General features: G+C 36.2%; 1 protein-coding gene across 1 annotated transcript in view; it reads right to left on the reverse strand.

The window, feature by feature from the left end:
• Positions 1-12,020, reverse strand: part of LOC115880913 (protein SCAI) — a 51,441-nt gene that overhangs the window by 37,642 nt on the left and 1,779 nt on the right. The window contains exons 2-3 of the mRNA XM_030898241.1: positions 9,875-10,057; positions 5,649-5,747 (exon numbers count right to left, since the gene is read on the reverse strand). Coding sequence (XP_030754101.1) covers positions 5,649-5,747; positions 9,875-10,057 — 282 coding nt within the window. The remainder of the gene's footprint in view (positions 1-5,648; positions 5,748-9,874; positions 10,058-12,020) is intronic.

Consider the following 12,020-nt stretch of genomic DNA (forward strand, 5'->3'; position numbering starts at 1 on the left):
TTGCAATACTATGGTTTCAGGGGAGTGCCGTTCGAATGGCTTAGGTCATATCGTGGCAACAGGAGGCAGCTTGTGAGGATTGATACGTCTATGTCTTCTTGTAAGCCTATACAATGTGGTGTCCCTCAGGGTTCAGTACTTGACCCTATTTTGTTTCTGGTGTTTATCAACGACATTGCAAATCTAGACATTAGCGGTAAAATCTGCCTCTTTGCGGACGATACTAGTTTCACTTGGAGCGGGCCAGATGTTGCGTCGCTATATGATACTATATCCAGTGACTTACACACCATTAAGTCTTGGTGCGATTCTAATCTCCTATGCCTCAACCTATCAAAAACTAAAGTTTTGTCATATAAAAGTACTATACAACCTTTTGTACTTAATAACACCACTATTGACGTCGTGGACTCTGTGAAATTCTTAGGACTTGTTGTAGACAACTCGATAAAATGGGACTTTCACATCGAAGCTCTATCAAAGAAACTAAGCGCTGCCTGTTTTGCGCTAAGAGCAGTTTCTAAGGAACTTAACTTCTCAACCTCTAGAATAGCCTATTATGCCCTTTTTGAGTCACATCTTCGTTATGCCCTTCCATTCTGGGGTACTTGCATGCTCAACAAAATTTGATCGTGTTTTCAGACTTCAAAAGAGAGCAGTTCGATATTTATTGGGACTGAACAGTAGAACTCACTGCCAGAATTTCTTTAAAAATTTGAAAATACTGACTCTTCCTTCTTTATTCATTTTTGAATCCGTTTGCTTAATCCGCAAGCACATATCTGCTATTCCCGAAAGGCCATCTCATAACTATCCACTTAGGAATGCAGAGCACGATCTTTATCTGCCAACCCCGTGCTCAGAACTAATTAAAGGTTCAATACTGTACAATGCCAAAAAAATGTACAATCATCTGCCTTTGAATATCAGGTCGCTTTCATTCTTTCCCGCATTTCGCAAAGCTCTAAAATCATACTTACTGTAGAGAGCCCTATATGCGGCAAATGACTTTTTTGTTGATGTTTAATTATGAACAATTTTGAATTTTAAAATTTTGATCATCTCACACACTGGTCAAAGGTCAAGTATTTAATATTTTATAACTCTAAAATTATATCTATTTACTGCGTACTGTTCTAAAATTGTCCATCTATATTCTTTTTGTGATTTGAAAGACTTAAATTTTTTTGAATTGTGTTATTTGTATTGTGTATTTTTTGTTGTTTGTATTTTTTTTGTGATTTTGTTGTTTTGTGAGTGAAGCTCTCGATGAAGCTGTTTTGGCTTTTTGTACAATAAAGCGTTGTTTGTTTGTTTGTTCGTGTCTTGTCATGGTCAGTTAAAAGATGCTCAAATAGTATTTCTAATCATGTTCCAATTTTCTCAAATGGAACAAGGGTGGCTCATTAGTATATTTGTGTCATTTTCTATCCAATAAAGTAAAAAAATACCGAGGGTGCCATTTAAAAATAAAAAGTTGTAGTCATTTCCGGTGAAAAAGGAACTGACCAGAAACAATTGAATATGTCAATTAATCCTAATTTATGTCATATACTAATAGACCAAATCTCGTTTCTTCATCTGAAAAAATAAAAAAGTTATAGACGCCAAAAGTTGTGAGCCATTTTTGAGACTCACCCGGTATACTATTTTGACATTTAAAAAAATAGTGTATGCACTATGTTCGCTTATTTGAAGTGAAACTTCTTACTAATAGCCTTGTTTATATACAGGGTGTTTCAAAACAAATGCGAAAAACTTTAGGGGGTGATTCCTTGTTCAAAATAAAGGGTAGTTTGCTTTATAAACGTTGGGTCAAAAGTCAACCATTAGGGAGATATCGCCCCTATCTATATATAAACTACCCCTATCATTCTTGTTAACGAAATTTAAAGAAAAATCTTATCAAACACATGCAAATGCTTTAATTTGGATAGTTTAGTTTGTTTAGAAACTTTTTTACCTCTTGTGTTTTTTTGATAAAACTCACCGATTGGAAATTAAAAAACAAAATGTAAAGCATTACATGTCAGGACAAAAAACATTTTTAGATTAATAATCTAGCGATAATAACGATAATAATAATCATCTAGATAATAACGTATTGCAGTAGAGTAATGTCAAATAAAATAATATTAGGAACATCCTAAAAAGTAACAGCGGCCGACTAGATTTTTTCCTGAAAAAATTACAGCAGCCCACTAGATTCTTTATCAGAAAATGTTTTTTGTCCTGACATGTAATGCTTCACATTTTATTTTTTAATTTCAAATCGGTGAGTTTTATCAAAAAAATACAAGAGATAAAAAAGTTTCTAAACAAACTAAACTATCCAAATTAATTTTTTTGCATGTGTTTGATAAGATTTTTCTTTAAATTTCGTTAACAAGAATGATAGGGGTAGTTTACTTCAACCCCTTCCACTCATTTAAAAAGTGAAAAATTACCAGAAAGTGTGTTTTCATAACAGTAATGCTTCCATAAAATTTTATTAGTCTATCTCTTTTCGTTTTCAAGATAAAAAATAAAAACATTATTTTTCCGCCATCTTTGTACCGCAATATCTCCTTAATGGTTGACTTTTGACCCAACGTTTATGAAGCAAACTACCCTTTATTTTGAGCAAGGAATCACCCCCTGAAGTTTTTCGCATTTCTTTTGAAACACCCTGTATAATAGCTATTAAATTGAAGGATTTGAAGGAAATGTTTGAAAAAGTGTAGTTTGAAATGTTGAAAAAGTAATAAATTAAAAAAATATTTTTTACGCCTAAGAAATAGCTCTTTACGTGTAATAAATAGTTTTTTACGTGCAACAAATAGTTTTTTATACGTAAAAAATAGTTTTATACGCGTTAAATAAAAGATTAATAAAAATAGTTTTTTACGTTTAACAAATAGTTATTTACGCGTAAAAAATATTTCTATACGCGTAAAATAAAAAAAAATAATAAAATAGATTTTTACATGTGACCAATAGTGTTTTACACGTATTAATATGATTCACTTTTACAAAATTTGTATTAAAATATCAGTATTTTTGATAAACACCGTGGACTGTTCATAAATATACGTCGCGTCACTACGTATTTCTAAAGCGGCCCATACACAAATCAAACAAATTGCGGAAAACAGGCTGTTGCGTAACGAGTTGCCAATGTATGGTAAAATGCAGAGCACTTTCGACTGACTTACCTTAAAGGTAAGTTAACTTACCTTGAAGGTAAGTCAGTCGAAAGTGCTCTGCATTTGGTAGTAGGTACAATTGAAAAATCCCTCAGGGATAAGGAATACACATTAGTGTCTTTCTTCGACATAGAGGGTGCTTTCAATAATGTAAAGACAGATGCGATCAAAAAAGCCACGGAGGAACTAAAACTAGAGCAGTTAACCATCAACTGAGTGTTCGAAATGCTGGGAAACAGGACTGTCACATCGGAGATGGGAAACAGCTCAGCCAAAAAGTGTGCAACAAGAGGCACGCCACAAGGAGGGGTATTATCACCTCTGCTGTGGCCGATTGTAATGAACCCGATCCTGACCTCTCTGACAATGAAGGGAATTAGGATAAAGGCATATGCAGACGACGTGGTAATATTTATCGATGGCAAAAACTTGCAGACGATCAGTGACATCATGGAATCTGCTCTGAAGGAGCTAACGGAATGGGCAAAAAGGAATGGTTTGGGCATCAACCCAGACAAAACCGAACTCATTCTGTTTACAAGAAAATGCAAGATACCCACGTTCACGCTACCAAAGCTGAAAAGGAAGACACTTGTACTTGCTAAGGAGACAAAATATTTAGGAATCATTCTGGACTCGAAGCTTTCCTATAAAAGGAACACGGAGGAAAGGATGATAAAGGGAATAAATGCATTCTATGCATGTAAAAACTATTTGGAAAGAGATGGGGGTCTGCAGCCGTACATTATACACTGGATGTACACTGCTATAGTTAGACCAATCATCACTTATAGAGCACTAGTATGGTGGGAAGCGGTACTTAAAGAGACTAATAGAAAAAGCCTCACAAAAGTACAGCGATTAGCAGCTCTAGGTACAACTGGAGCAAGGAACAATACAGCGCAAGCTGCGCTAGAAGCAATTCTGGACTGGCAATCAATCGACTGGCTCGTGAAGGATCTGGCCGCTAAGGGTGCACTAAGATTAAGGAAATCCAATCTGTGGAACCAGACCAACTACGGTCACTCGAGGATATTGCCAGTGATAGGAAAAATCATGGTGAACACGAGTCCACATCTGCTAGACCAGAAAACGGACTATATGCTCACCAAACATGATTTTGGAGAAAAGATAAGGATTTGCATCCCGACAAGAGAAGAATGGGAAAGCAACCGAGTAATGAACACTCAAGAGTCTACACAGATGCTCCCGCAAATTCAGGGGGACAGGTGTAGGCATCTTCTCAGAGAAACTAAACATCCGACGATCTTTGAGGCTATCGGATGGATGTAATGTTCTACAAGTAGAGGTTTACGCCATAAAGGAAACGGCTAGATGTATACGAGAGAAAATTGCTGATAGACCAATAGGGGATATAGTGATATACTCTGACAGCTTGGCCGCTTTAAGAAGCATCACCATGCAATCAGTGAGATCGAAAACTGTGATGGAATGCCGAGAAGCACTGTCCTGGCTGCGTCGGCGTCGGGGCGGGGCTACTCTGTGCTGGGTGCCAGGCCACAGCAATGTGGTGGGCAATCAGGAAGCAGACCGACTCGCCAAAGACGGGGCCAGGGGAGAGGCCGTGGCAGATGACCCACCACTTGTGACGATCGACACACTGAAGGAGGCTATAGGAACTACCATCAAAGCCAAGCAGCAAGAGATGTGGCAACACCGTGAGGACTGCGCTACAGCTCGAAGACTATGGCCAGTGGTAGATAGCAATAAGACAAAACAACTACTAGAGCACAAAAAGGACCTAGTACGCATAATTGTAGGTGTCGTCACTGGAAACTGTCCCACGGGGGTAAACCTCGTAAGATGGAAAGTTTCCGACGACGACTACTGCAGAGAATGCGAAGAAGAAACCGTATAGCACCTGCTGTGCCACTGTCCGGCACTGGAATACCGACGCTTTAAAACTTTAGGGCAAGGTTTTTTGGAGGGACTAGAGGAAGCAGCAGAAGCCAACATCAGCGACATCGGGAACTTTGCAAAGAGCTGGAAGTGTTTTAACGCAAAGAAAGAATGAGAGGAAGGTTTGGTAAAACAATACGGGGGTATCGCAATGGGCCCAAGGCCTCCGAGTGAGGGATCAAATATGATCCCAAACCCCAGCAACCTAACCTAACCTAGCCTGTGCATTGTTTAAGAAACAACCATGTCCTCAATTGCCATTGCGTCAATTATTATCGTATATACCCTAGATGATGTCAATGATAACAAAAAACGAAAAAGAAAACAAAGAATTTGGATGAAAGAACTAAAATATTGCACAACGAAGCGCAACACACACATACACATACAACATTGCGCATCGCTTTGTTGCGCAATTTGTTTGATAATGTATGGGCCGCTTAAGTCGTTACCACTACTAGCCCGCGTGCCACGGCCTTGAATTTTTACTCTTGGCGCGCGTATAGAAGTTTCACTTCAAAAATTGAATCCTTTGATACGTACCTATCTTCTTTTGCTGCTCTTGAATAATACGCCCTTCCTCTAATTGCGGAATAAAAAGAAAATGCTTCGTTTAAATAATTTGTTTCGCTGGTTCTCAGGCTGAAATAGAAAAGAGTCTGTTTAGGACAGAATAATAAAAAAGGTTAAAACAAATAGAAACAGTCGAACTCGGTTATAACGAACACGAAGGGACAGAAAAAATTGTGCGCTATAACCGACTGTTCGTTATTTCCGATTTTTATTAAAATTTGTTATAGAGTAAGAAACTTTAAGTTACTAAAATACAAATAAAAAAATATCTGAAGAGTTCCTAATAACTGAATAAAAATACCCTCTAATTCTGAAATCACTAGTGATGAGATAACTCGAGCGAAAATTCGCTCGAGTACTCGATTATTGAAATAACCGACATCGCTCGATTATGAACGAGCGATGCCAGTGACGAGTACCAAGCGACGAACGCAAGCGATCCTAGAATGAACTAAATTGAAATCCGATTTTAATGTGATATAAGTACTCGATAAAAAGCCGAGCGAATTTTCTACATACATTGCAGGTAACATTTTCTAGAACGTACTATTTGGAGTAATTTGGTACTATTCTCGTGATGGATGGCACGATATGGCGCGATTTTATTGTAACTAAAAGAGCAATCTTATAATCGTTGAACAAAAACATGTTAAAAACCAAATAATAAGTTCAACTTTGCAGGTTGATTTTTAACATAGTTCACTTACGCCATCTTTTTGAGAGGGGTTTTTTGCAATTAAAAACAGGAAATTAGGGACATAAGGGTGGGAAGGATATTTTGTAAATTAAAACCCTTAAACTCATTGTTAAAGAAAGTAGGAAATGACATTCGGCACTTTCTTGCGCAGGCGCAGGTGACATTTGACATTCGGCGCTTTCTCAAGTGGCAAGCGGGTTGTCTAAAATGACGCCGATTTGTATATTTTGTGCAAGGATACTATAGAGATAAGGATAGTTCGATACCTATCTTCCTGTATTGTCAGTTTTTTTACGTTTTCTAGGGACCGAGCATAGATAAATGAAACAAGTTTAGATTAGAAGGTGCCCATAAGGACAATGTAAACACTATTTGGCGCTATTCTTGCAACGGTCGCGACCCAAAACTTTTGAAAATTTCGGAGCGGTTCGGCTTTTTCCGGAATTATATCGCCAAATATTGTTTATTCAAATTTATTATTATTTTCGTTTAATTTTATAAATAAAATACAGTGTGTTGCATACAAAAAAACTTTATTTTATATAAGGACGCATGTATGAAATACCTATGAAACATTGGAAACCGACGTTATGCCACGATCCACGATGGTTTTTGCAGTTCACAGTTCACAGCACAGCTTTTTAAGTTTTAATGCCACTTTTCCACAATTATCACCGGTCGGAGTAAATAAAACTTGAATTGAACTCACAAGATAGCAATAATTACTTTGAAAATGGACGCTATAAACACTTTTCGGAATTAATTTAATGAGAGCGGTTTAGATTTTGAAAGATTATTATGTTTTTGGAAGATTCTGACTTTGACAAGAGAAAATTATTTCTGTTTTTGTTTGCCGTTGTTCTTAGCGACCGCTATAGCAGCGCCAGATCGCGTATAACGGTCGCGACCCAAAATAATTTCGCGACCCAAAATTTTTACGGGCTTTCCAATCTAAACTTGTTGCATTTATCTATGGGACCGAGTTGAAGTTCGCGCTCAAGATTTTAGACAGTGACAGTTATTTTTGCGTTTAACGGACAAGCGCACAGTGCGGCGGAAGATAAATCTAGCGGGACAAAACCGTTTGGTTAGAAATAAACCAAAAATGTGTACTGATAAGAATAAATAGTAGACATTCCAATTGATACAAAAATGCATGAATTATTTTTTGGTCGTATATATTCTTTGTATTTCGATACATTTTTATCAACCAACCATATAATATCGCTCCTGAGATTTTGTCCCGCTAGAATAACCATCCGCCGCACTGTGGAGCGCTGGTCCCAATGACTAAAGAATCCAAGGACAAATAACACCCGAGAGCAAATTGTGACGATGTGACCAAACAGTGCCGTGGCACATATTTTTCTTAACCTAGCTGTTTGAAGCAATATTTATATTTTTTGATAATTGTTTTGACTACGCCTATGGTGTATCGTCCTAATTAATTACGAAAAAAACGTATTAAAATGTTAACAAAAGGTACAAAACTAGTATTGACGTATAGCACATATCAAGTACATATAGATGTTAATTGAAATTGAAGAATAATTATCGAATTCAATAAGAAAACGCTAAAAAGTTGGAGTGGACTGTTTATTTACCTATGAAACGTAACTCCTGGCTCTTTCTTATCGCTGCTGCTTTTACACTTGAAAGCTGAACAACTAATCACCATTGTAATAAAGTTTATACAAAGTTTACTACACACAAACTATTAAAAATCGCTAAAATTGTCGCTGGTGACCAAATGATGACTCATTGTTTGCCACCAAAACAAAAAAAAAGGTCACAAATTCTGCTGCAGCCCGTATAGGGGCGTTACATGTCCTTATATTCTTTAGTCATTGGCTAGTCCCCATCTGGTTCCTGTGTGACGTAAGCATCCAGGGTGACGCGATCGAACAGTCCATTAGAATATATACAGTCCTTGTATTTTGTGCTTTAACTTTACTGAAAAATTTGAAAATATTAAAAGTACCATCAGTTTGCAAAAAAAATAATTTTCACTAAAAAATCCGCTAAAAAATTTCATGGTCGCTAGAATTCCCACTATAGTGGATTTTGATAATACCATTCCACTAAATGACTATAAAAACCACTAAATCTAGTGGAAAATCTACTGTGTTGGCAACACCGCACCTACATAGAATGGGACTGGTGGAAGACGCCGAATGCCGACCAGCGTTGCCAGAGCTGGTACATTTGTACAGATCTGGTACATTTTGGAACCGTTTGTACCAAAGTACATTTTTTACATTTCTGGTACATTTTTTAACAGTAAACATTGATTACAACAATAATTTTTTGAATAAAAATCGGCAAATTACACTCCAAATATCGAAAGTTCAAAAAATCGACAATTTTTCCCTTAGAATTTTTCCTAATACCGCTCATCACTAATTTCGTTTTCTACATCGCCGGTATCGCCCTCTATCAAATATAAGTCAAACTATATTCTGCCAACCCTGCCAAGAATTCTTTTTCTATCTGTGGCTGACAGTACCGAGACGACTTTGAACTGATGCGCGATTTGTCTGGTACATTTTCGATCAAATCGATCAAAATCTGGTACATTTTTACCACAGAATAGTACAATTCTGGAAAAGTCTCTGGCAACGCTGATGCCGACTCGGTATGGAAGATGACGAAACAATGAAGCACGTTATGTGTACCTGCCCCGCTGGGGGCAGGAGCAGAGGAGCAGGTATGATGTGTTTGGCGAAATCACGCTAGACCCATCAGACCTAGGAGACATACCACTCTCGAACATAACAGCCTATGTTAAAAGGTTGGGTCTGAACTTTAATGCTCGTTTTCTATTAAAGAACTTGTAGAAACTGAGCCACAATAGGCCCTCGGCCGCAGTGGACAGTCTTATTTAGGACCCACTCTTAGTGAATACAGTACAATCTTCAGAATCAGTTGGCTTAAAGATTATACCAGTTTCTACCATGATACAAAGAATACAAGGTATGATATTGCGCAGGTTGGTCATTACGTCACAGGTGATAAACGGCACCATTGGTCGGCAAGCTCCGCGCGCCAATTTCAAATTGTCAAACAGATGACACAAAAAATGTAAAAATAATTTTTCAAATGTCAAGCTCGATGATTTGACATAACTTTTGAGGTTATGTCCTAATTCTTCCCTATTTTAGGTCTTTTTTTATTAGTGGCAATTGAACAATATGGATATTTTTTTGTATGGCGTATGACGTCACAGGTGGTATGCGCAAACTTAACGAAATTGGAACCGCTATCGATCATACCTTGTTTTCTTTGTACCATAAGTTTCTACTGTATTAATAAATACTACCAATAACACGCACAATATATTTTTTTTTAATTTCTCTGAATTTTGACCAAAGAAAATAAAAATGAAAAGACCTTCTGATTTTGTTTTGCAAACTATTCTCTGAAAAGCTGCAACAATGGAGTCATTGTTTCGATAATTGTGTTCAATTTAGTTAAGAAATAATCAAAATTATTTACTTACTAGTAATGGTAATAGAGTTGTCCAATTTTTGACGCTATTTCTCCAATTTGCCATCGCTTTAGTCCGTATTTCGTATCGAGAATTTGGCGATGTTGCTGTTGGAATTTCCACAATTTCGTGTAAATGTCGAACGTTCTGCCGAAATATGCCTGCCATTGTTTGTGTCCGTATTGTGGTAAATCCCTAGAAATAAACATAAAATAAGTGTATTATATTTATTTTGTGTTACTTTTACTTATAAAAACTTATATATGGGATAGTAGAACATCAATCTTTTTAAAGGTTTCTTTTTATTTTGATTCATTAATGAAAAGATCAATATTTTGAAGAGTGAATTTAGTAGTATATTTAAATAATTCATTTTCTTTATAATTACTAGAAACACAGACTTCAACTTATTTAACCTAATTATCCAACTATTTACCCTGTTCTGGATATTATCGTTGGTTTTCTACTGTTTGATGGCTGCTTCTTTGTGGTAAGATCCGCAAATATGGCTACCGTCACATATTCTGACTTGTATAAGTCATTTATACATAGTAGGGTTCAGAATCGGGAAATGCCGTTACCGAAAGTACCGGGAATTCCCGGTTCTTTTGAGACATCAAAAAACCGGGACTCGAAATTATTAATTCTCGGTTCGTTCGGTACTTTCGGGACTCGGTAATAATAATTAAAAACATATTTTTTTGTTACGTGCGGTCGAAATCAAATACTTCTAAATAAGTTGTGATGCTATCTCTTACTGTTCCTACTTCTGAAGTTATTTTGAATTTTGTATACTGTTAAATATTGAAGTTTAAATATGTTATATTATTATTTAGTATAATATTGCTGAATATATTAGTTATATTTTTTTGTGTTATGTTTTTATAAGCATTTACATCTTAAATTTAAAATGTTAAGTTGTTTTCGAGGTTGGTTGATGTGTGATGTAATTTATATGCTTCCTATGTGTTTTCTTTTTTTTTCGCCTGTGTTCGTGTTTATTTTCTGACTTAATATTTTGATATTATTTTCATTTCAAATTCAATTTTTTATCGGTTTTAGTTTTGATTACTAATACTTTTTTCTTTACTTGTGTTCATGTTTGTTTTCATGTTAATTTTTCCATGAATGATTACTTAATAATTTGATATTATTTTCATTAAAAATCTCAATTTTTTATCCATTTTACTTTGAAAACCCATCCCTTGCTTTCTGATTGATGAACTGCATCACCACTGAACAAAAATTAGTCAGTACCGAAAAAACCTTAGGTTCCTAAGAGGCGTGTTATCGAAATTCCCGGTTCCGAAAAACAGCTTCGGTTCCGGAAACTCTAATACATAGAGTAGTAGGGGCGGATACAGGAATTTATTTTAGAGGAGGCCCAAATAAAAAATAATGTAGAATATGCTATTTAGAGCGCCATTTTTAACCAAAAACCTAATATTTAACGCAATTTATAGAATTGGGGGGGGGGGACCTTGGCCGCTTGGCTAAATCACCACAATACACCAAAACACTTTTACTTTCACACTGGACGCGCGTTTCGCTAACCATGTTAGCATCATCAGCAGATGATTATAAACTAAAGTACAATCTACAAGTTGAGCGTTTATATACTCGCTCAGTGGGCACCGAGTGGGCGTGGCAAAATCTAGCCAACCGAGTCAGAGCCCACTGAGCGTAACAGTTAGATTTCCGCCACTAGAGTAGTAGGAACAAAGAACTTGAAGGAATTGGACCGTTGTCTCTGTTCATATTATCTTTACATTTATTAATTCTGATGCTTTCATATGCATCTAATTGCCTGTAATTTGAGACTTGTTTGCGATTGTTGTTGATTTCTGAAAATTCGACTTTTCAAGTGGAGAAAGATACGTCTAAATATTTTTCAATACCGTTTGATAGAGTGTGTGCTATCCCGTGGTCTAAAAGGAATTTTTAAGAATGTCAATTATAAACTTGTGTATAGTGCTAATAATAAATTACAACAATTATTAGGTAATCCAAAGGATAAAACACCTCCACTGGAAAGGTCGAGTATTTATGAAATGGTATGGTATGAAATTTCTTGTAAAGATTGTAATGAGAAATATGTTGGGCAAACTAGAACATCAATATTAACTAGATTTAAAGAACATTTAGCTCAGATAAGATA

This window comes from Sitophilus oryzae, unplaced genomic scaffold (genome assembly GCF_002938485.1).
Source record: "Sitophilus oryzae breed Bouriz unplaced genomic scaffold, Soryzae_2.0 scaffold_1660_pilon_pilon, whole genome shotgun sequence".
NCBI lineage: Eukaryota > Metazoa > Arthropoda > Insecta > Coleoptera > Curculionidae > Sitophilus > Sitophilus oryzae.